The following is a 25,241-nucleotide window of genomic DNA, read 5'->3' on the forward strand; positions in this document are numbered from 1 at the left end:
TCTGGAACACGTCCACAGATGTCACGGCTTCCTGTCACTCTTGGCACACGATGCGTCGACCCTCGCTGCGCTTCGGATGATCAAAGACTCCACCGAGTGTGTGTGGGTGCCCTGGCTTACCCGTTGGTTTCAGAATCAGGCCATCTGTCGGCCCAACATGGCCGCCGCTTGCGTAATCCTACCACTCAGCCTCATGGAAGCCCACATCGTGACCCCCATCAGGCCTGTCAAGTGCTGCCTAACGCGTTCCAGCGTCCTCTCTCTGGTGGAGGTTTTCTGCCACCGCATGTCTGCAGGAGTCCAATTCGTCGGGTTATCGAGGAATTACACTGCAAAAACACAAAATATTACAAAATATTTTTTTTGGTCTAGTTTGGTCTAGCAGTGTGCTGTAAATTTAGATTTTTTTCACACATTAAGGTGTAATTTTTCCACTTCGTCTTTGTGCTAAGGTCCTCCATGTTCTCTTGTAGCAAGAGAAAATCAGCTTTTTTCCTCAGCAGATAATGTAGATCAAGACTCACTCACCCCTAAGAGAATGGAATATGTGAGATTAACATTTAGTGCATTAATGAAAAGAATTTCATCAAGTGCACAGAAGAAGCACTTCGGGGAAAAAATGAGTCATAGATTCTGAAAAAAGAAGACATTTCAGAAAATCTCCATTGCGGTGACAGAGCTGAATTCTCAGTTTTGACACGACCACAGAGTCTTTGACATGTAGCGCTGCTCCTGACTCGGGCTGCTTAATGCTGCAGGTAAAGCGACAGCGTCGTGGAGTTGAGAAGGAAAAGATACAAACAGCAACACTGTTACCAGAAATGTTTAATATAAGATCAGTTTAAAGGGATGGTTTGTTATAATGTAGTTCCCTTATCAAAAACATACCTGGAGTGCTGCTTTGATTTTTTTTCATGCATGTTTGAGAAATCCTTTAATCTCCATGACAAAGCGACTTGGTGGACCTAGCTCCATGTTCAAGGACAAAGCTCCTCCTCAGAACTGCCGTTTACAAGTTTCTGCCTCACAGAGCAGCCGTCCCCCTTTCAGCTCCTTCAGACTAGCCAGCAGCAATTAGCAAACACCTGGTGAATCTGAGCACCAGCTGAGCTCAATATAGGAGCTACTGCACAGTGCAACGCTGGTAAAAACATTGTTAAAGGGTTAGTAGAGGAGAAATGTTGTTCCTGAAGGCGGAGTTTCAGAAGGAGCAGGAGTTTCTTAAAGAGACAGAGGCCCAATTTCAACCAGATTCAGCGATCTGCCTCCTGGAATTGATATGCTTTAATTGACATGCGTGTCAAATGTCTGCCTTCCAGAATGTCCCAGAAGGTTTTCCAATTTCAAGGCATTAAATTGCAAAGTCATATTTATTTTAAGACTTATTATACAGCATTTTTTAGAACACCTGATAATACCATAGTGACATGATTGTTCTATAAAATGGCACCATGGGTCTGGAAAACACATAATACTTCCACTTTAAATCAAAAGGAAAAGGGAGACATCATTTCAACAGTATTTTTGTACAAAATCACCTTTCAATAAACACTGGAAGATTATAAGTGAAATATTCTGCCATCTTTTTTACAACTAGTTAGTTGTAACAGGCCTGATCGGTACATCTCCAATATGTAAAATGTGAACTGTGCACACTGACAGCTGCCCTTGAGTGATCTAGCGATCATCCAGCAGCAGTAAGCTGCTAATTGTTGTCCTGTTTGGTTGTGTCCTACACCAGGAGAGTGCAGCTTCAGCTCCATGGGGGTGTACGACGGCAGCGTCTTCAGCCGAATATTTCAGATCCTCTACAGAAACGAGGAGATTGCTGTCAACGACTGCATGATCTTCAAAGTCCACCTACTACTGGATGGAGAAAGGGTGAGTCACACTGGATGACACTATCTGTACAGAAACTACTTAATTTTCCAGTTAAATTAGAATTTAAAATGGTGAATATATACAACAGTTAAAACAATTACATGGTAGTTTTCTTTCTCAGTCGGACCCTGTGGTCCTGAGAAAACATTAAAAAGTCATTATTAAATGTACTTCAGCTCTCAGTGAACTCCTGCTTAACATTGTGATACAGAAACAAATACAGTTGGTATTCACTAATGGTGCTTTCTACTGTTTCCTTATTAAGCTACAAAGGCTTTTTTCCTTTTACATTCCACTTAGGTTCTTGTGCTGGATTAAGATCAGCAAACTGATTTGTGGATTATTTTTTTAAAAAGTGATGTGCAATAATATTTAATGTGATTATCATGACACACTTAAGGTTGGAGCTGAACCAACTAGCATAGTGATTAATTGTCAACCATAAAATCCTTCAAATATATTTTGACTTTAATTATTATGATGATGAAATTAGAGGGAGGAAGTCAATACCGGGGGAAACCGCAGCAAAGCTACAGGCTACAGAAGCTAATCTGCTGTCTAACTGAGCGCTGCCCTTTATTATTACTAAGAGACGCATCACCCACTTCGAGGATCAGCGGGTTCAGCAGTCTGTCTCCTGGAATTGATACACTTTAACTGACATGCGTGTTAATTGTCTGTGTCCCAGAATGGCCGTTACGGCTCAAATGACCAACTGTGTAAACCTGGCGGACAGATATTGATGTGCTGTCCTTTCCGTTTTCACCGTGGGTTCATCCTTGCGGATCGAACCCGGCCCGCTTTTGAGAGAAGGTAGCCATCTTCTGTGACAGCCAGGGCAGCTTGGTGCTTCTTAGAGCTAGTCATCCGTTAGGTCCCCCGCTGCTGGCGCATTAACCCTTTCCTTCCATGATTGATACAGCTTCCCTGGTTCTCTTGAAATACTTCTAATATTAGGAGATTTCATCAAACGTGGAAGTTTAAGTGGAGGTTCAGAGACGTGTAAGGGACCCCCCCAGAGCTTCCCACTCATTAACCTCCCGGAGGTTATCTGCTGCTCACAGCCACAGAGAGTACAGACACAAATAGCCCTTCATTTCCCCTGCTGACACACGAACGTACGCTTGATCAATCTAAACATCGTGTTAGGCACAACTGAAAACATTTGTACTTTTACTGTGCTGAGATACAAAATAAGAAAACATTATTTTTTCTAAAGTAGTGCTGCTTCCATAGTTGATGCAGGCTTTTGTTTGTTCACTGTAAAAACTGTTTTTTATTTAACATTTTATATGTTAGGCCAACACAATGTAATTATGAAGGAGTAAATTTACTGTGACGCCTCTAAATACAGTCATAGTAATGAATTAAAATAGGCATTCCAATTGAAATTGATACATTTTGAAAATATTAACCTTTAGGCATGTATCAAACTTATATTTTATTAAACCCACATTTCTGCTTTAAATTTTTTTTTTCTTATTGGTCTAATGTAATATTCTAATCTTAAATGTGTTTTTATAAACTAGCAGAAAATCATTATTTTTAGAAAAAAAAAAGCTTGAAAACATCAGCCTCTGTAAGAAATTCATCACAATAAATAATAAATTAAACGATAAATGTCCTTACCTGTACTGAACGTTCTCAAACTAAAAACCACTGATGTGACAACGCAAGTTTGGCCAACCAGAAAGGCACATTTCTTTGTGTTAAGTAAAAACGGTGCATTTATTGTACAAATAATTTATTCATCATTTCTCATGATTCAGTGACATCATGCATGAATATTATTTTGTGGGTTTTGCAGTTGGAGGAAGCCTTGAGTGAAGTGGACTTCCAGTTGAAGTTGGATCTTCACTTCACCGACAATGAGCAACAGTAGGTTTTTCTGCTTACTTGGTTAAAACCTGTGGTTTTTGGTGAAAAGTATTAAATACTGAGTTTAATGCTTTGTTAAACATGTTTTTTGTTCTCTTCTACTCCGTCTACCATCTATAATCTCTCCAGGTTGGCAGAGATAGTGACAGTCCCGTTGATCAGCAGTCGGACCCTGAGGCTCCACTTCCATCCACGGCGAGGCCTTCACCATCACGTCCCCGTCATGTTTGACTACTTCCACCTGTCTGTCATTTCTGTCTCCGTGCACGCCTCACTGGTTGCCTTACACCAACCGCTAATCAGGTAGAGTTTAATTATGAATTGCAAATATTTTACAAAAAGTACAACAAAGCAAAAAAAGTTATCTCACAATTTGAGCCGACAGTGGGTATGTAAGTGATTTCATATCCACAGAGGTGTTATTTCAGAGGAGCCATCACCAGAGGATGTGACCAAGCATCCAACAGTTAGTCTAAGCAGGAAGTGAAGGTGACTGGGTGTTGAGGTTCCCTCATAAAAATGCATTAGCCTGCATTGCCTGATGGAGTCTGAAGGGAGCAGCATTTTGGGTTTGGACAATTGCCCATGTAGGTTGGTTTAACTTTGGAACCAGTTGGAATGTCAGGAAACCAGGAAGACAGGAGAGACCACACCAATAGTAGATGATTGTATTGTCAGTCTTTGTCTGAGTGCATAGTTCTTCCCAGACTGCAGCGTACGGTGTCATTAACTCCGAGGAAGGGAAGGCTGCTTTTGGAACAATGCGCCACACAAGAAGCAGGTGTTCCAGGTTCAACCACAAATCATAGTTCTAAATTAATACAAAAGAACATAATTAACAACCTACCTATCCTCTGGAGGTCACCTCTAGCAGTGATTTTAGGAGTTCTTATGGGTTTTAAGGTGTTGCTTGGCCAGCCACCCCCATCTTTCACAAGTTTAATATTTCAGTGATCTCATTTCAGCTTAGCTTTAACCAAGTGTGGACCAACCAGCAACAACCGTCTCAGTCCATTCCAGTCCATTCCTCACCAAACTACTGCTCACACCCTTTACTCAAAGGATCGTCACACCCCACTGACAACCGAACACAAGATCATCCGTACTGCCAGCTACATTGCTTGTTTACTCCTCATCACTCAAATACATTCAGATCACGTTTGGTTGAGTGCTTCAGTTATTTTGGTTACTGCGTATATTTGATGTGATGAAGTCTCCTGTCGTCTACTGCATCTGTTTTTGAAGATGTAGCTGCTAGACAGAAAGCTACACAGAAAGTACCACTCAGCAGTGTGATGTCAGGTGGTCACAATATCTGTCTCCTTTTGGACACAAACAGTCAGTTAGTAATGGGCAGCCAACCTTGTAAATTGTATAATTATGCCATGTTTCAGTTTACTTTTTGTAAAGACACCAAATAAATTGGGTTTGAGAATCCAAACAGGATTCCTATATGACGGTTATAAACAACTAATAAGTTCTCAACAGAAATGACATTCGGAGGTTTTAAGGAGTTAAAATTCAGATGTCTTGTGCCAAACATAGATGAATTGATAATGCAATCAGACATGGTGACACAAGACAATTTTAGAAGTGAAATGCTTAAAATGTAGATGCTATTATGGCAGGGTACTAAATTTGAAGTTCATCTAATCAGAAACAATATTATTATGTTTGCAGCTTTTTTTGCTTCTTCCAAAACACACGCACACAAACACTTCCCCCCCCCACACACACACACACACACACACATTCACTGCCGGTCCATTCATGTGTCCTCTCCGTCCCTCTCCAGCTTTGCGCGCACGGGGAAGGGCTCCTGGCTGGGGAAAGGCTCGCCTGAGAGCGTGGGCGACCCGTCTGCTGTGTCTGTGGAGAACCTGGTGTTCGGAGCTGGCTACTGCAAGCCAGTCATCTCTGAGGTATGTTAACCTTTCGCAGAAAAGTCAAAGCTAATTTTGTCTCACTCAACACAACATGTCGTCCCCAGTCTGCTAGGTATTCCACTGCCTGTCTCTTTTAAAGGAATTAAACAAAACGCCTAGCAATGACATAAACGTGACAGTTTTGGAACTTGGTTTCTGACTTGAGTGCATCATCATGATTTAGATTACATGTTCTGGTCTGGTTTCATCCTCTGAATCTGCTATTGCTTGGGCTCTGAAGTTCGATTCAATGATTGCCATTGTGCAGCAATGTGTCTGTTCATGATGTCAGAGTAACCCACATGTCTAAGCATGCAGGCTTCAGGATGGCCATCTGAAACTGATAGTAGCCATTAGCAGGGAGCATGCAGTAGTGTGACAGGCTTCTGTGGCACATGTCTGCTGTGAATATTTAAAATTTTTATACACTTTCTGTATCTATAGCAGTTATGCAGTCCAGTTACCTACTTCCTGGTTGGTAACTGGACAGACCACACACCATGAGGATAAAACAATCTTAGGTATAACAGGTGTGGTCACACATTGTGTTGTCGAGCCACACGGCAGGAGCAGCGTTGTTCTCCGGATGTGTAACGGTGTTTCATTCATTGACACGTAACATTTGCCAAAACGTTGATGGCATTAAAGACTACCAAGGCAAAAGTAATGACAAAAGAACACCTTATTCTACTACACTTGTCATCTATTGTCAAGAGGCATTATCAGTTAGATTTTCATTAGAAAATGTAACTGGTACAGTGCATCCACTTTAATGCGATGGGATTTGGAGACTTTCGAAGTAACAGAAGAATTAGAATTTCTTTTCACTGTCTTTTGCAAGAAAGCACAACACAATTTTAAATGTGTAGGGTTACAGTTACTTTGATATTGTTACATTAATATAAAGTCACATGTGCTTTTCGTCACTTGAGTATTTTAGGACGGCATCTTTGTATGGCCTCCTCTGGACTTTCCTGGGCAGAGATTGCTGCAATTTAATGAATTGAAAACGTCTCTTGGTCACAGGTAACAAGTAGTTGTGTAAACAGAAACTTGTTCCATTTTTTTGTTTAGTTGTTGACTTTCATTGCATATAGGCATACGTCAAGTTTGATCAATTAGACATTATCAAACGACTTTCTGGTTCCTACGGTAACGCTCTTCTAGCCGTTCTGCTCTTGTTAGCAGAATTTAGAAACGAGAAGATGCAACAAGCACAGATATGAAGTCATATTGTAGTTTTCTCAGTATGTTGCATGTTCTCCAATTATTCCAAAGTACAGTTGTAAAGCTACAGGTAGCATTTTTTTCCTCATGCGGACGTCACAGCACTGTAAATCCTAATGAGCTCCAGAGCTAGCCCCCCGCCTCACCCTATTAACCCCCCACCCACACCTCCAGCTGGGCGCTTTAATAAGCTCTGGTTAAGCCACACTGGGGGGTTTGGTTTGATCAAAGCAGCCAGTTATGCTCACAAGCGCCACGTACCACATACCTGCAGGTGAAATGTGTTCAGAACTTTGACTCCTCCCTCATCCTTTATTTATTTTTGAACTCTTTAACCCGCAGCTACGATTTTTATCACTTTCCCTCTTAACACGGGCTCTGTCCTGTAATTATTCCCTGCTCTTTCTGGAGGAAACCGTCATGTGTTTCAGATTTCTTTGGCTGAATAAAATGAAACCATAATGTCATCAGAATTTCAACAGCTCTTTTTTACCGACAATGCTAAAAACATGAACCAAAGTATCAAATGGGCTTGGTAACAGCAGATTTCTGTATCTGAAATAATCATTTATATTATTAAAGTAAACTAAGAAGAATAAAATAAAAAAACAGAAATATCAAGGGACGTGATATTAATATAATGACTAGTTCATCTGAAAAAAAAAGAAGCTTTTTTTCTTTGTTTCTCATTCTCGAGCTGATCCTAGCAGGCATCTAGAAAGCTACAAAGAAATATTAAAGTAAACATACAGATGTTCCTTCCTGGTTCGGGTGTAATGCGCAGCTGGAATTACAGAGCACACACATGTATGATGACAGGGCCGGTGAGTTGACTCGCTCGGGGCAAGTTACAGTACATCCTCTGTCAGTCACAGAGCCGAGCCGCACCGATGCTGTTAAAACATTACGGCCTTGGGAAGAACTTCACAAATGGAAGACACCAATCTCCTGTCTTTGCATTATGGTGGTGGTGGTCTATTGAAATCCACTGAGCTTTCTTACACTTTGTTACAACAACCAGAAACATTTTATTGAGATTTTATGTGATAGATCCAGGGGCGCGATATAGGTGGAGGAAAAGTGATGACAATTCTAGGGGCCCTGACCAACAGGGGGCCCTCCACAATCTAATTATTTATTTTTTGTTCATAGAAATTAAAATAAAAATCGTGGCCCTGTCAATTACAAAGTTAATCATATTGTATTTTCAAATATAGTTTTTAACAGTAAACATTTAATGTTCCCACTTCCAGATCAAAAAATACACATCCGTATTTGCCCTCAACACCCCCCCTATCTGCGTTAAATTGTTCATTCCTGCTTGGAGCTTCAGAGTGGCTGTTGGCAGCAGAGAGTGGAAGACAAGAACGATTGTGGCCGTTACTATGCTGCTAAGAAAAGTTATAAAATCAGGTTTTCAAAAAAAAAGAGAGAGGGAGAGAAAGAAAAAGGCAAGAGTGTAATTTATAACCCAGTTTTTCTCCATGAGAGGTGAGTAGACTGTGTGAGATTATCAAACATTTAGCATAGTTAGCTTAGCTACAAACTACTTTTTGCCTCCTTTTCACTAGCATTTAATGAATTAAGGAAATTAATTACCAACATATTGATATACAGTATTTAATTGTTCCCTGTACCTTTTACCACTTAACAGGTGAGTCAGTCAGCAGCAGTTATAACCCACGTGCCTCCTGACCTCCTGAATTGACAGCGCTAAGAGCATCCTACTAGTTCTGATTGGTTGTTTTGGTCAGAATGGTGCATTACTTTAACCAGTAATAGTAATTCAGGAAGGAGGTGGAGGAGATTGATTGTTTGCACATATTATCTGTCTCATAAACTGTCACAACATGGTGACAGCTTTAACAAATATGGAGAAAACATATTTTTTATTAAAGTTATGTACTGCAGCTTGAATAAAATGCAACTAAATAGCATTTTTGAGAAGTCTGGATTGCTTCATGTATATTTTGCACATTGCTTTTGACTGTTGCTCATGGGGGAGACATTTCAGTAATCTAAAACTAATAGAAAAAAAAATTAAGCAACCTACTTGCATACTGGACGTGGACTGTTGGATGTTAAATTCATGAGCAGTAAATATTGTGCTAATTATCAGTATTGAACCAAAGAAAGCAATCAGATGCAAGACTTTAAAATCGTGACGCTTTTTATGGGTCAAATAAACTCAAAAAAATTGTAACAGCAGCTGTGTGGGGGGCCCAAACAAATGTTTTGTCAGGCAGCTTCCCTGGATAGATCAACACAAATTAATTGCAAAAACATTAAATCTGAAGTATTTTTGGTCTAGTTTCCAGTCAGATATCTTAGTAGACTAGAAATAAGACAAAATTAACTTACAAGTAACATGTCAGCAAGATATAGGAGCTTGTTTTAAACAAATAACTCCTTAACATTGATGAAACAGTACTCATTCCATTGGCAGATTATCTCTCTTATAAAATGAGAAAAATGTTTTGTTATAAGTCAAATGCTCTGCCAGTGGGGAACTAGTACTTTTTCATCAATATTAATGAATTATTGGCTTAAAACAAACTACTGCATCTTTCTAAAAAAGTTGTTGTAGTAGATTTGTTTGTCTTATTTCAAGAGTACCAAGATATTTACACTGGAAACTAGACCAAAAGTTCTTTTTAAGAGTTTGTGTTTTTGCCATGAAGTGGCTCATAAGTGGAATAATCAAAAGAGAAACTGAAGTTAAAGTGAAGTTTGGTGCTGATTTGTATTCAAATCAGTCAATGCAACTCTTTTGGTGACTATCAGTTTTCCACCTCTGGACACTGAAACACTTGCGCATTAAACTGTAAAATACCTTTAGAGCAATCAAAGTGGTTGGAGGGCAGTAACAGCATGACCATGTCTCACTTTATGGACAGTGTGGTTTGTTTTTGCCTCCTCAATTAGTGTTATGCATGTTGGCCAGAATGAGACCAGAACTAGACCAGACCAACTTCTTCCAACATGAAAGGTTAACTTCTGCTCCAGTCTTAAGTGTTGCACAGGTTTTCTTCAAGCTGTGTTGTCTACGTTCTTAGACTCATCTATGGTCATGAGTTCTGGGTACTGACTGAAAGAGTGATATCACAGACACAAGCAGCCGAAATGAGACTCCTCCTCAGTGTGTCTGGGTTCTCCCGTAGAATTAGGTTAGAATCTCAGTAGGTGGCATCTTGTTATGACTTCTCCTGGATGCCTCCCTGGTGAGGTGTTCTGGACATGTCCCACCTGGAGGACACTCAAATGTCCAAACCCAGGACACACTGAGTCTTCAATCGGAGAAACTACATTTCTCCGATTGGAGCCTGGGTTTCTCTGCTTAGGCTGCTACCCGACCCTACATTAAAGAGAAGATGGATGATGCTTTGTCAAACTTCCAGACCACTCAAATCTTCTAGTCTTTTCTGCATCCACAGAATCACAACCAAACTTGGGAAAGCAGCATTTAATTTTTCTTCTCTGCTAATCAGGAACAAACCTCCAGAAAAAAGCTACAAAACCGCTGAAACACTAAGTTCCTTTAAATCGAAGCTAAAAACACTTTGTTCAGAGTTGATAATAACTGAAACAAATTTTAGTCTGGATTACATTTTTTTGTTTACTTCTCTTTATTTTGACACTATAGTGTAATGCTTTGTGTTTGTTTATTATGTTTTTGTCATGTAAAGCACTTTGAACTGCCTTGTTGCTGAAATGTTCCACATAAATAAAACCATATTTGGTTTTTTTAGATGATCTGATTATTGTTAGGTTTCGACCACACAAAATGTTTTGCATGTAGTTCCAGAAGTTCAGCTTTTATCTCAACTCACACATTTTTGTTGTGTCTGCTACATGGTTTATGGCGAAGAACAAACAAGACTCCTTATGGCTTTGCTTGAGCATTGACCTGACTCTCCCATAGAGGTCAGATTTGTAGAATTCAACACAAACACTTTAATATATCTTCTCCAAGCTTTGGTCTCTGCATCAGTTCTACATTACCCCAAATTACCTACTGCTATGCTGTGAAGGTCACCTTTAATAACGATTCAAGAACTCCTGATAGTAAAGAGCGAGGTCATCAAACTCCTGTGTCCACATGATTTATGAATGCAGAATATGGATTCTGTATCCATTGGCCTCTTGGCTGCTTCTCTGATTATTGCTCTCCTTACTTGACCAGTCAGATTCAGTGGACAGTCATGCCTCAGTAGGTTTACAACTGTTCAATACACTTTCCCTTTTCTGATGATGAATGTAGCTGTGTTTAAAGTTCGGGTTGTTTTATAACCTAACTCTGCTAAAACTCTTGCCCACTCTGTTCCTTGGCCTTCAGGAAGAGAGTGGATGATGTTTGTTCACCAATGTTGTCTAACCAAAGGGGTCAAAAGTATTCACATTCTCTACTTAAGCAAAAGTACAGATACTGTACTTGTATAAAAAAAAATTCTGGTAGAAGTACAGATTATACTCAATTTTTTAAAGTAAAGGTAAAACAAAATACGGGTTTTTAAATGCACGTAAGTACAAAATCAAAAGTAAATAACTTTCACTTTCAATGATGCAAAATGCTTTCTGTCCACGCTGGTATATTTTTCCTCTTTTGCTTCAACTTTTACGTTATGTTGTTTACATCATGGAAATAACGAGGCACTTCCGAGATTATAAGGAGTAGTAAGTGCAGACATTTCTCTTGAAATATAAGGAGAATAAGTAAAAATTTGTCAGAAAAATAAATACCCAAGTAAAGTACAGATACCTGACTATCTACTTAAGTACTTTCACTTTGTTACTTGCCACCTCTGTCTCTTTCTCTGAGGCCTTCACAGACCTGGTGGAAGTTATTCTGAGTTTACATTATATGCATGTTGACTCTAGTTACCTGTTAGGTGATCACTGACCTTGGTTTCAGTTGAAATTATTTAAGAATTATAGAGTTAAAGGGACAGAATGCAGACATATGCTGTTATTTTTAGGTGTAAATATGTATAAAAAAATAAAATAAAAAGACCCTTTGCTACTATGGTGTACTTATGGAGACTCTGGGAGGATAAGGAGCTGCTGAAGGGTCAGACACATTAAACCTCAGTGACATTCATAAAATTTTGTGTTTGTAAAATAAAGTATGAAAGTTAGTGGGGCTGCAAGTAAAATGTAAAAAAATAATAAACCAATTTTGCCCTTCAGGCTCTGATGTATCAAAACTCATTGATAGTCAATACATGCAGTAAATTCCTCTGGTGAGGCACAAAGCAGTTTTATTGCTCTGTTAGATCGCCATCTGGTGGAAAAAAGTCTACACTACAGCTCAAACAGAAAATCTTGGGAGAAATCTTTGGATTTCTCTCGTTATAAACAAATTTCTCAGTTTTAGTTAATATTATTTTAAAAATATAATCGTTTTTTTTCTTTTTACCAGCTGTACTCTCTACTATTATTCCTCTTCCCTTAAACAAGCGGTGACTTGTAATGCCGGCAACCTTTTAAAAGCAATAAAGAGAACTCTCTGAGGAGACGTGCTACTGAAATGTATCGATCTGCTTTTACCACACACCGTGTGTTTACGGTCCATTTGTTTCCATTTGTGCTCCAAACAATGAATGTGACTGCGCTTGGTGCTGAAAACAGGATGGTTGTAACTGCTGGCAGCAGGTCGCTGCAGTGGAGCTTGTAAAGCTGTGAACGTGTCCGTCGTTAAGAGCTGAATGCTGAACGCGCAGCGGCTCACATTTTCTGTGCTGTGCTTCGTATCCGCAGGGAAGCTTTTATGTGCCCAGTGAAAACTGCCTGCAGAGAGCTCATACGTGGCACCGCAGGCTCTGTCGCCTCCTGCTGGCCGCGCACAGAGGGCTGTACGCCTACTGCAGCTCGCTGAGGCAGGAGATCCCGCAGCTGCAGCTGGTTCCACTGGAGTCAGGTGATGCTTTGACTATAATCAGAGCTTACCCAGTTTTGTTGCTTTCTTTTAAAGGGGCAGTATTATGTGTTTTCCAGGCACGTGGTGCTATTTAATAGCACAATCAAGTAACTACGTTACCTGCAGTTGTTATGAAAATGCTACATATGTCAAATATAACTGAAAAGAAGTTTTACTTTACAAAGTTAACACCCTGAAGTTGGGCCTCTGTCTCTTTAAGAAACTTCTGAAATGCTGCCTTCAGGAAATCATCACAACATGGCTCCTCTATTAACCAGTTAATGTTTTTACCAGCGTTGCACTGAGCAGTAGCTCCTGTAATGAGCTCAGAAGATGCTCAGATCCATCAGCTGTTGCTAATTACAGCTGGCTAGTCTGAAGGAGCTGACAGGGGGAGGGCTGCTCTGTGAAGCAAAAGCTAGGAAACTGGAAACCTAGCACTGCATCGAAGGCAGTACTAGGTCCACCCAGCTGTTTTGAATAGCTGAGTGGTTGCCATGGGATCTCCCTAGAGTAGATTCCTCAAACATGCATGAAAGAATCGAAGCAACACTCCAGGTTTGTTTTTGATGAGGTAATAACATTATAACATGATGCAAAGCTCAAAAAAGTCAATTTTACATAATACTGCCCCCTTAAAGTAAATGTTTAACATATTTGTTGTGTTGTCACAGTAAATTATATTTGTTTTTAGTTATATTCAAATTTACCAAAACCTTTTTTTGCAGTGTATTTCAGAAATTGTTGCATAATAATAAATGAAGAGCAAAGATCTTGAGTTTGTGGTGTCTGTAATGAAACAAAAGTGGAAGTAAATGTTGAATATGTTTTCTGTATTTTGCAGTATTTTGGTTTTCTGACCTTGCGTTACATTTTTGTGGTATTGCTCTGGAGTTAAAATCAGAAAAATGCTTTGATTGTATGATACCATATGATTTACGACCACTTAATGTGGGTCATCGGTTTTGGACGGTGGTTAGAGTTCACCAGCTGCTTCAACACTTCGGATAGTTCAGGAACATCGTCAGTTTGAAGCTTTAGGAGAAAATACAAAAACTGTGCTCAAATGACACAATAATGAACTTTATTAAACTACAAACCAGACATTAAGATGTTGAAACAGCCGCTATAACAAAAGTGACTGTTTAATATTAGCCAAATATCAGATATTTGGCTTATATTAAAGTAGCTTAATCCCTTTCTATGGAGAAATGTCAAGTAAATCTGTCTGACTTATTGGTACACAGACAAATGATCTGTGCACTAAGCTGTGCAAATATCTTCTCCTCCACAGAGTTGCTGCCTGTAGAGGAAATTCTAAACCAGCTCTCCATAGAGTTACAGGTAAGTTTGTGAAGAAAAAAAAATACATTTACATTTTCAGACTTCTTTAATTTTGACAGTATTTGCAAGTGTAAGTCACCTTATTATGAATAGCATCAACCCTCTGGTTTTCATTTAGGTTTTGGTATAATAGTGTGGCAGATGATTGATTATTTCAGCAAAATTTTTTACACACGAATCAACAACCTAACTGGGCACAGGTGATTTTTTGTTATTTTTTAAACAACAACCAAAGAAAATCAGCCACTGAAAAATAATAATAAAATTTTTTTACAGTGAAACTGCCAGTATGTATCACAGTTGGATACTTTTGATAGCAAAAAATGGCCGTCATGAAACATGTATTTTTACTCTGAAATTGCCAATTAGATTGTGTTTACTATCAAATCATAGCTTACATATTTGAACCATAGAAATCATACAAACTTTCTTGATCATTGTATCCTTTTTCTGGCAGATATTTTTCAAAATGGCCACCATGGCCATTTTTAAATTTTCTTCAATATATTTATTCTCTAATAAATATATTGGAGAATATATTCATTGCCAGATGGACGGCTAACCAAAAAGTTAGGTTCATTAACCACTAGTCTTAGCCTCGCTAGCGCTAAACCTCTAAGCACATAATCAAAAATGAGCAGAAATTAACTCTAAACCGTTAACACCTTAAAAAAATTAGCAGGTGCTAACGCTAACCCGCTGAACACATGAAAGATTTATGGATTCTAATGTTAATCAATGACGACCGTCACTCAGTCTGTCACATCTTCATTTCCCTCCAGTTGGTTTGAGACCCGCAAACAGCAAAGGCCTCAGTCTCTGATTTTGATTCATATTATTTCTTTGTTGTATAAAGGGGAAGTCCAAAGTTGAAAACATATGATGTGACATATGAAAACAAAACATATGTGTTCATTCAAGTCTTGAAAATGGGTAACATTTTATGAAAATAATTGGTTTAAAACTTGTAAACAGTGGCCATCTTGTGAAAGATGCACGTCATTCTGAAATTCAAGTGGCTAATGGGAAATATTGAAAACATTCAACCTGAGGGGAAATTTTGCACATTTTTAAGCTTGTATCTAGACTTGAAATATTTTTACAGTAATATGGTGCACCATATATACACTTAAAGCCACAGGACTTTGACTTTAAAGATGTTTCTTGAATCCACTTCATGCTCTGAAGAACATAAAGTGCTTTGATTTACATCATGATCTCTTTGACCCAACTACAGACTTCTGAAACAACACAATGTCTTTAGCAAGTTTTATTGAAGGAAGTACAGCGGTGGTAGGTGTGAGCTCTTGAAATGGAGTGGTTCAAGCTGTGCTGCCTGTGAACTCCCTGCTCATTCCGTTTCTCAGTAGCTGAATGTGCGTTTCTCAGCTGCAGGAAGGCCATGAGAAGGTAGCCGAGCAGATCAGCAGGGACGTGAGCCAGCTCTGCTCCCAGCTGGCTGCGCTGTGGAGCCGTTTCCTGGAAACAGCTGTGCTCAACCCCTACATCCTGTCCTATCTGGCCCAGGAACATCACACACTTAGGGTGAGTCTCAAGCAAAGAGAAATAGTCAATAATATTCTAATTTATTGAATTTGTTTGGTATACATGGAGTGTCAGATGCAGTTCCCATTTGACAAAGTAAAAACGATCCACCCTGGGTAATCTGGATGCCAAATTGTGTATGCTACTGTGTGAAATGTGTTGCAATATTACGGCTGAAACGATTAATTGTATTAAGTCGTGATTAATCCATTATTGAAATGGTCGTCAACTATTTCTAATATTGTATAAAATGCTTAAGTGGTTAAATAAAAAATATGTAGAATATGGCATTTTTAAAAATCTGATTAATCAGAATAATTGACAGATTCATTGGTGAAAGGTGTAAATGAAAGCTACATATCCAGCAGTGTGATAAGGGTGTAGTTATGGGAAATGATGGCAGTGTACAGCAACAGGTGGGGCAGGGAGAGCACTACTCTACAGTAAAATTCAACTCCCAGGTTAGTTCTCGTTTAATGGGACTTAAGGATTGATTTAACGGAAAATGAAACAGGTTTGAATTCATGACCAAAACCAAGGCATTACTCGGTCACAGAAACAACTCCATGCTACAATAATATAGTGAGATGTAATGTAAAATAAAAAGCAGGAGTTGTTCTTGAAAGCCTGATGTAACAGAAAGCTCTTGGTTGTAGTAGTAAAGGACAAACTACTGCTCTTTCTGTGGAAGTGGAAAACCAGCTGGTGCCCAGGAGCATAAGCCCATGTGAGCAGGCTAATTTGGTTTCCAGAGTCATTTCTATCCGATAGCTGGTCTGCATAATATGAACGCTGTATGCTCTTCACTGTAGCGCAGCTCTCAGGGCTTGATTTTGCTGCAGTGTTTTGTCTCATTTAACTGAAAATAATGAACACGGTTTCCTCTCTATTAAATTACCCTGAGAAAGAACACTGTCATGCCTCTTCTCTCTGGGAGAGGTAAGGTTTCAATTAACACTTATTTTCTAATTACTGTCGGAGGAAATACACAAGAATCTGTGTTCCCGGTGATCTGCATGTCATGCTCACTTATTGTTCGGGTTGACGCATTTCTAATTAGAGAAAGTGTTGATTTGCTCCGCTGCACAGGCTGTCAGGGCTTGAATTTTACTCAGCTTTCTATTTTTACCAGCTCTTGTGCTAATTACGGTAAACCGGAGTCTGACTGAGGTGAAAATGTTTCTTCTTTTTTTCTTTTTTTTTTTCCATGTGTTTGGAAATGTCAGGTGAGAAGGTTCTCAGAGGCATATTTCTTCACCGAACACCCAAAAGAGATCTGTTTGACGTTTCAGGAAGAGCTGTGAGTCTCTGTCCTTTTAGAAAGTTACTTCATTTTAGTTGAAAAGTGTTGAATTTACAGTATTATTCCTCCTTATTTAGAATCAACAGACATGGCCAGATAGCTGCAGAAGTGCGGAGCTCTGACTACTTGACCAAAATGCCTCCTTTGCCCGTCGAGTGCCTGGACATCGATGGAGACTGGAACAGTCTGCCCATCATCTTTGAGGACAGATATGCAGAGTCTCTGCTGACAGGTAGCAAAAGCTCTACAGACGTACACCAGCCTTGCTGCTGATTCTCTCATAACTGCACTTTGCTTGTTCTCCCAGAAACGGTATCGCATGTGCCAATACTTGAAACCACCAAAGAATTCTCCGCCAAACAGATTCTTCATAGCAGCCTGGAAGCCAAATCACCAGCATTATCCCGGCATTCCTTGGATAGTGAAGAATGCATGGACACTCCCGTGCATGTCCCAGTCAAAGCGGATCAAAGGCAAAATGATGTAACAGATACCCAGAGCATCATCCAGACTGAAAACGATTCAGAAGATTCCATGGTTGACGATCAGAAGTTGAAGGAACCAGCAGAAAGTCATGGCATTGATGATGAACCCTTTCCTACAGATCCATCTTCTGGAGAGGGAGCTCTTGTTCTTTCCTCTGATTGTACCAACAGTGGTAAAGAGTCTCCTGTTCTCAATGGAAGAGAAAACTTCTCTGTATCTTGTGATGGTAACAACCTTAGCACAACCAATGAGCAAGAAAACACTGAAGAGGACAGTGATGTCGCTATGCCTTTAAATCACTCCATGGATGACGACAGTGAAGATGTTCCCTCCAACAGCGTGAGTCCCGCTTTGCCTCCGTTCCCCGGAGACCTAAGGAAAGAAATGACTCATCGTGGAGGCTTGGTAAGCTCAAAGATCATGAAGCGCTCGTCGTCCGTAATCTCAGACTCGGGTATCGAGAGCGAGCCTAGCTCGGTGGCGTGGCCCGTGGAAGTCGCGCTTCGGGGACGACCGTCTCTAGATTTCTCTAGTGAGCGGGAGATCCCGAAACAAATCGTATTGGACCACCCAGTCCATCGCAGCTGTCTGGAAGGCCTACGAATGGAGAGCAACGGCAGCCTTCCAAGTGGAGGCATACAGGCCTCTCTCACCTCGATCAGCTCCCTGCCCTACGAGGAGGACCAGCAACAAAGGAAACTCAGCAAACTGACTAAGTCTGTCTCTGCGCCGCAAATAAGCAGCCCGGAAGATGCGGAGGAAGATCACATTTTAATCGGTTTGGAAAAAGACAGGACAAGCTCAGTGTGTCAGCAGGATTTGTGCATTTTGAACATGGATTCAGAACAATCTGAGTTGTCTCAGCTAAGCCTAAATACTGACCACATTGGTAGGAGCGTGGGCTCAGAAAATTCAAACTCTCAGCAGGATCTGTCAGAGACCTGTGGAAGAAAGTTGGACTTAAGTGGCGCGTCTGATGTGTTACTTTCTCAAAACTCCATAGAGAGGCTTTTCGTACCAGCAAGTGGCAACCGGGGGGATGAAAAGAACCGTCAAACACACATGAATGGAGAGAGCGCTTCAGTGGAAGATGTGCATCTCCTCGAATCGGAAGTAGCGCCCTGTAGATGTGGAAGCAAACCATGTGTGTGCAAAAGTGCAGCAGAGCAGGGCAGCAGTAGCTGCGGAGATGATTGCCAGAGTTTCCACCAGAGTGAGCAGAGAGGCATCGAGGACAGATATCTGGATCCCCCACAGATGCCCCTGAAACGCTTACAGTCCAACGATCTCACCAACAGGACCGCCGTCAGGCCCAGTGACCTCACAGGGCTGAGGGCCATGGAAATAACGTCGCCCCCTAACCTGAGCGGCGCATCAACGAGTGACAAAGACCCTTTGGAAAGCCAGACCAAGGCCTCAAAAATTCCTAACTCTGGGCTGGCCTTTGTGAATAAAAAGATGGTGGAGGTGGTGAACATGTCTGTGTCCTGCGCCCCGACTTGTCTGCCGTTTTCATCCGTCCTTAGAGACTCCCCCTCCGTCAGCGGTATATCTGCTCGCCAGGCTTCCTCGCCTATTACCCATCAGCCTCTGGGCTCCTTTGGGATCATCTCCTCATCTTCGCTCAGCCCCTTGGCCATGGATGAGGAGACCAATGAGCGGATGCTGAAGTGAGTTTTCATCTCTGACAATGTTAGAAATTTGAATTCCCTGTTTTTATTTCATGACAGTGGCAAAGCTTCTTCCCAAAAGAGCAGATGTAGAACAACATGATAGTCAGAGTTGTTTTATTTAGGTAGCTGCAAAACAATACAATGTTCAAACCTTTACCCACATTAAGCCTTTTTAAACTTGGTGGGCGTTTTGCAGGTATTCTTATTTTTTATCTAGAATAAATCTTGTATTGCTGTTTAATTAGTTTACAAATTAAAAAAACAAAAATCTATTTCTATTTTTTATATAAATGTGTTGTCTGTAGATAACTCTCTGAACTGTGTAAAGACTAGATCAGCATAGTATCTGCTTTATTCCTATAAAGTACAAAATCCCAAGCAAAATATGTATATCAGCATAACAAATCTACACATTTTCTAATTTAAACACAAGATTTACATTAGAATCTAAAAAGAAACAAATCTTTCATCTGTACAAATGTGTCATATCAATGCCAGATTATTTGATGTTCTTTAAACCTGACATACTTTAACCCTTAATTTCATATTATATTCAATACATCATTTTAACCAATTGGATGTTACAAACCTTATCAATTCATTATCAGCTTCTTTTCTTTTTTTTTGCAATTTGTGATGGAAGCTGAACAGTTTATACTGAAGTTTTCACTGTTAATGGTCAGAATATTACAACCTGCCTTAGTTGAAACATCATGTGTCAGACTGGAAATTAATTCACTTACTATAAAGCCAGCCATGAACAATTTTTAAAGTAATATTTATGTCTATTTACAATCTGTGGAGTGACGAGGATGAACCACATGAGCTATTTTGCAACGAACAATAGACAAAAATGACTCTGAATGTGCAATTTAAATGTAGACATACACCAAAAAAGACATGTAAAGCTGTAATTGCACTGACCATTGGTTTTTCTACTAGGTATTGTTTTGGCTGGTGTTTCTCTCATTGTATTGCAAATTAGATGTTGTCCAAAAGGAAATTCAGAATGTCTGACTTCAAAGACCAGAACTGAATTCATAAGATCTGCAGCAGAAGGAGGCTGGCATCCGCTTACAGTAGCTGACAGTTACGCCCACCTGGAAAGTCTAACACAACAGAAGGAAGTGAGGCCAAATTTGAAGATGGTTGTTGGGAGGAATGCCTTCCGAGTGTATAAAATCACATCAAAGAGTGCGCAGACAAATCCTCCATGATTAGCGAGGAGTTTAGTAAGCGCAATCGGATTTGTTTTGACTCCTGCGTGGCTAAAGTCTGTAACCTGGCGGGATGACAGGGCCAAACTTCAAGGAGCTTACTTGTGAGTGTGAGAATTTTGCTTAGAAGCTTTGCTTTGCTTAAAAGTGGGAAATACAATTGTGCTGCCAGTTCAGTAGCAAAATTTAGAGCGGTTCTCTCTCGCAGGTTGAGAGAAAGTTTAAAAAAACGTTTCCTCCAAACACCATCTTATGTCAGTTTTTTAGGTTTGGTGAGTCCCTGTCTTCATTTAGTCTCCAATCATTATTTGAAAGCTGGGCTTTCACAGTCTACAGCTCCTTCTGCTCAATGTTAGAATAAACAGAGATGCTGAAAACAGGGCTTGGTTTTGATCAGCTCTAGTAACCAATGGTTTCATGTCAGAACTTGTTCCTTCCTCTTTTCAAACTTAAATTCAAGTAGTTTAGATAGGTCACTTTTTTTAAAATTTGCTTAGAGAATAGAAATAATCAGTCCCTCCAGGATATCATGATGGCTTTTTATGATCATTGCAGCCTAATTTTACTGATTTTGCAGGACCTTTTTCAAAACATTGCGGTTTCTTTAAGCTTTCCTTTTGTCTTGCGTAAAAAGTTGAAATTGCTGCACATAACCTCCCCCCCAAAAACAAGATTTTAACATCCTTGAAATAATATTTTCAAACATCCTTAATATAAATCAAATCATGCCCTCCTACCAAATGCCATCTCCCTTTTCTCCAGTTTCTTCAAAGCCAAAGAGGAGCTTCTGAAAGAGTTGAAGTTCCAGGCTAGCTTGTACAGTGACCTTCCTCTCCTGGCGTCAGATCTGCCCTACTTCCCTCCTGAGGAGGACGACGAGGAGTTTGAAGACGGGATACATCTCGTGGTGTGTGTCCACGGTCTTGACGGTGAGACATATTTCTCCTAAATTTTCTGAGAACATGTACCTCACTAGCAGACAGCCCTCTTCAAGACCCTGAGCTGAATTTCTTTCCCCGCAGGCAACAGTGCGGACCTCCGACTGGTCAAGACGTTCATTGAACTGGGCCTGCCGGGATCCAGGCTCGACTTCCTGATGTCTGAACGGAATCAGGTGCGTTTTAGACGATGAGGGAAGCAAAGCAGATGTCGCACGTGAAAGCTTCTCAAGCCAATTTGCAGATCGGTTTATTCTGCCGTGTCTTTCGCCACAGGCCGACACGTTTGCAGATTTCGACACCATGACGGACCGACTCCTGGACGAGATCATTCAGCACATCCAGCTGTACAATCTCACTATTGGCAGGATAAGGTCAGTGGCTTAAGCTATTGCAACATTATGTCTTTTATTTGGTTTTTAAATACTTTTTTACAATTAAAAAACTGAAAAAGGTTCATTTTTCAGTGGTAGAGTCACCACCTTCTATTTCTAAGGGGCAGTAAAAGCAAATGAGGTGGATTAGTACTTTTTGCCAAAAACTTGTAGTGCCATCCTGGACATGTTACTTTGAAATATTGTTTATGCTAAGTGGATATTGAACTGTTAGCATGTCATGACATTCATAAAGCTGTTATAGAGCAAAGTATCTACAGGCAGAGGCTTTATCAGACTCGTTTTAAGACTAACTGATATGGGAGAGCATCATCATCATCATCATCCACAATTATTGGTTAATCAGTCAGTAATTTCTTAATATAGATGAAAAAGTACTAGTTCCATTGGTAGACAATTTCTTTTATAAGACTGGAAAAATGTCTTGTTATAAGTGAAATAATCTGACAATAGAACTAGCACTTTTTTCAAGTCTCTTATTTCAAGTGTCCTAAGAGATTTTCACTAGAAACTGAACCAAAAATACTTGGTAAGGTTTTGTGTTTTTGCAGTGGAGTCTACCTTCTTTCACATCCCTTGCTCAGTCATCTACATAGGATGAGAAATATGTTTTTTGTCCCCTGTATTAAGCTGGCTCTCACTTCGTATTAACTCTGAACAACTCCACTTCAACTGCTAGAGAAAACTGTCTTTAGGTGACTCTGGATGTAGTTGGTTGAACTGGATTTTAGAGTAAAGATTTAAGAGCATTATTCAGATTTTTATTGGTAAAGTAAAACAACCATTTATTATTTCCCCTTCACTCAACCACATAGGGCTGCATCTGTAAACCACATTACTAACAAATTCCCTTGATAGCAGCTTAACCAGCCCACAGCAGCACACAGTTTGGCCAGCAGATGGCAGCAGAGTCCTTACTTTGACTCTCAACAAGACCTTAAAACGAACAGAATTGTTGAATTTATGATAATGTATTGACACGGCATGAGTAAATGACAGAAAACGGATGACAAGCTCTTATCATACGTTGCCAATAAGCCTCTGACTTTCACGTGATAGGCCGCGTTCCTCTATGCAGCATGCTGCTGCCGAGCTCTAATCAAATTAAGCTATTCATCTTCTCACTTAATTGCCCCCAATGTGCCAATTTGTTTCTTTGTTGCGAGTTTCCACCTAAGTTTCTCCAACTCTCCTTCATTGTGGCATATTCTCCTGAGAGCGAGCATCAAAGCCAAAAAGCAGCGGACTGCCTCAACAGCATCTGCTTCTTTCAACGTCATACCTCTGTGTTCAGTTAGCAGGGAGACAGATGAGACACAGAGAGACAGAGAGAGAGAGAGAGAGAGAGAGAGAGAGAGCGTCTTGATGAGGGATGGCGGGCTGAGCCGCAGCATTACAGTAATTAAACTAAGCGACAGAAGCAGCTTGATGAAGCTAACGCTTCCCGCTGCTGTTAGCTCGCATGTCCTCTGGCTGAGCACGGTTAAGTTGTCAGTCGCTTTGAGAATGTTCTGCGTTACCAGTTGCTGATGTGTGGAGCTCCTGGAGCGGTGTCGCGGGTCAGCGCCGTCGGGGGATTTATTTTCCAGCGCTGCGGCTAAACGTGAAAAACCGACGCGTAAAAGTGAGCTGAGGAAAATAAATCCTATGACGCCGCTGAGGCAGTGGTGGACGGTTTACCTGAGTGCTAGAGTACCTACATTTTTTGAGTATCTTTACTGGAGTATTCATTTTTAGGGGAACCTGACTTTCCCTCCGCTACATGTCACAGATGAATACTGTAATTTCAAGTTTCTAGGAAGCTTTTGTTACTCGTTCCTTTTGGCTCAGCATACCAGGGGCCACTAGATAGATGGAGGAGGAAATAAAAAAAAAAGGAGATTTCAGAGTTTTTTCTCCAGAGATTAAGAAATTAATCTAAAGATTTCCTAACTTTCAGGAGAAAATTTACTCCATTTTTTTCTATCTACAATTGTCGTAGCAGAGCTTTATTGTCCGCTTTCTTTTGTTTTTTACTGAAATGCAATTGGCCACATGCTACTTTTAGTTACCAGTGTTGCTGTTTATGTGGAGGTAAACACATCTGTCCTGTATCTTTTTTTCGGGCAATGTTTTTTTTTCTTTTCTTGAATAATAAAAATAGCTACCTTTTCTTATAGCATTTCTATGCTGAAGTTTTCACCGGTGGTGTAGAGCTTTTTTAGAGTGGTTCTATGTGTGAGCACTTCAGGTGGTTTCAGTTACACCTTTGAATACTTAAGTATTTCAAAAGTAAGTACTTCAGTACTTCAAAACTTGAGTAAACTTTTGACCAAGCAACTTTTCCTTGCAGCTTCATCGGCCACTCCCTGGGGAACGTCATCATCCGGTCGGTGCTGACCAGGCCTCGCTTCCGCTGCTACCTGCCCAGGCTGCACACCTTCCTCTCTCTGTCCGGCCCACACCTGGGAACGCTGTACAACAACAGCGCCTTGGTCAGCACAGGTCAGTTCCCTGCTTAAACACATAATCTTACTAAGTATTTTTGGTCTAGATTCTTTTGAAAACACCTTAGTGCACTTGTAATAAGACAAAACCAACTTATAAGTAACGTTTTAGAAAGACATACTTTGTTTTCAGTAAATAATTTCTTAATATTGATAAATACTAATTCCACTCACAGATTATTGTACTTACAACAAGGCATTCTCTTTATTTTATAAATTGAATAATATACCACTTTTTTGACAATATTAAAGGGAATATTGACTTATGACGAGCGCCTATATCTTGACAATAAGTTACTTAAGTTTTCTCTTATTTCAAGGTTGCTAAGACCAGAATATTTACCAATTGGTAAGTTCAGATGATCAAAGTTACATTTGTTTGCTAAATGCCACAATATATTACCGGTAAAAAAAAAAAAAAGTTTTTATATAATTTTTTTTTTCAAATTCAGAAGTTGACATACACTTTAATCAGCTTAAAATCGTCCAGATGTTTAATGTCAGCTTCTGTGTTCATTAAAATTCACGTCATGTGAGTTAAACAGGTTCACCTGAGGCAACATCTCGAACAGAAACTCCTCCTTATGTGGCATCATAAAGAAACCAAAAAAATCCACCTAAGATCAGAAAATTTCACTCTTGGGAGGCTTTTTGGAGTTTTCCAAGTTAACTTTTGCCTCGACCAGCCATGGATGAACTCTGGTTTTCTGATCGATTGCTTTCTCGACTCTAAGACCAATCTAAAATGGGTTTTTTTTCACAGGAAGTCATGTTTTTGATGACTTGGATGTATAGCTGGACCTTGAAAAGTGGGTGCGAGTCTAACTTATCTGCAGAGAGCGCTGAACCAAGATGTTTTGAAAAAGCACTTAAATCTGCTTAATGGTGTAGTTGATATTTTATGTGTACTAACCTTTTATGTGACCACCTGTTTACAGCAGAACAAACTAAATCCATTACAAGATGTTCCTTCATTAATGATCGACTGATGGTTGGAAAAACACTTTGTCTTCATGAGATCACCTG

At 40.0% G+C, this 25,241-nt stretch overlaps 1 protein-coding gene across 1 annotated transcript in view; it reads left to right on the forward strand.

The window, feature by feature from the left end:
* The window catches only part of fam135b (family with sequence similarity 135 member B), a 55,747-nt gene that overhangs the window by 22,181 nt on the left and 8,325 nt on the right, over positions 1-25,241 (forward strand). The window contains exons 4-17 of the mRNA XM_008421353.3: positions 1,742-1,881; positions 3,689-3,759; positions 3,889-4,062; positions 5,555-5,681; positions 12,669-12,828; positions 14,123-14,172; positions 15,562-15,717; positions 16,944-17,017; positions 17,098-17,252; positions 17,328-19,176; positions 21,159-21,325; positions 21,419-21,510; positions 21,611-21,708; positions 24,062-24,213. Of these exons, the coding sequence (XP_008419575.1) occupies positions 1,742-1,881; positions 3,689-3,759; positions 3,889-4,062; positions 5,555-5,681; positions 12,669-12,828; positions 14,123-14,172; positions 15,562-15,717; positions 16,944-17,017; positions 17,098-17,252; positions 17,328-19,176; positions 21,159-21,325; positions 21,419-21,510; positions 21,611-21,708; positions 24,062-24,213 (3,465 nt within the window). The remainder of the gene's footprint in view (positions 1-1,741; positions 1,882-3,688; positions 3,760-3,888; positions 4,063-5,554; positions 5,682-12,668; positions 12,829-14,122; positions 14,173-15,561; positions 15,718-16,943; positions 17,018-17,097; positions 17,253-17,327; positions 19,177-21,158; positions 21,326-21,418; positions 21,511-21,610; positions 21,709-24,061; positions 24,214-25,241) is intronic.

This window comes from Poecilia reticulata, chromosome 11, assembly GCF_904066995.2.
Source record: "Poecilia reticulata chromosome 11, P_reticulata-male-v2, whole genome shotgun sequence".
NCBI lineage: Eukaryota > Metazoa > Chordata > Actinopteri > Cyprinodontiformes > Poeciliidae > Poecilia > Poecilia reticulata.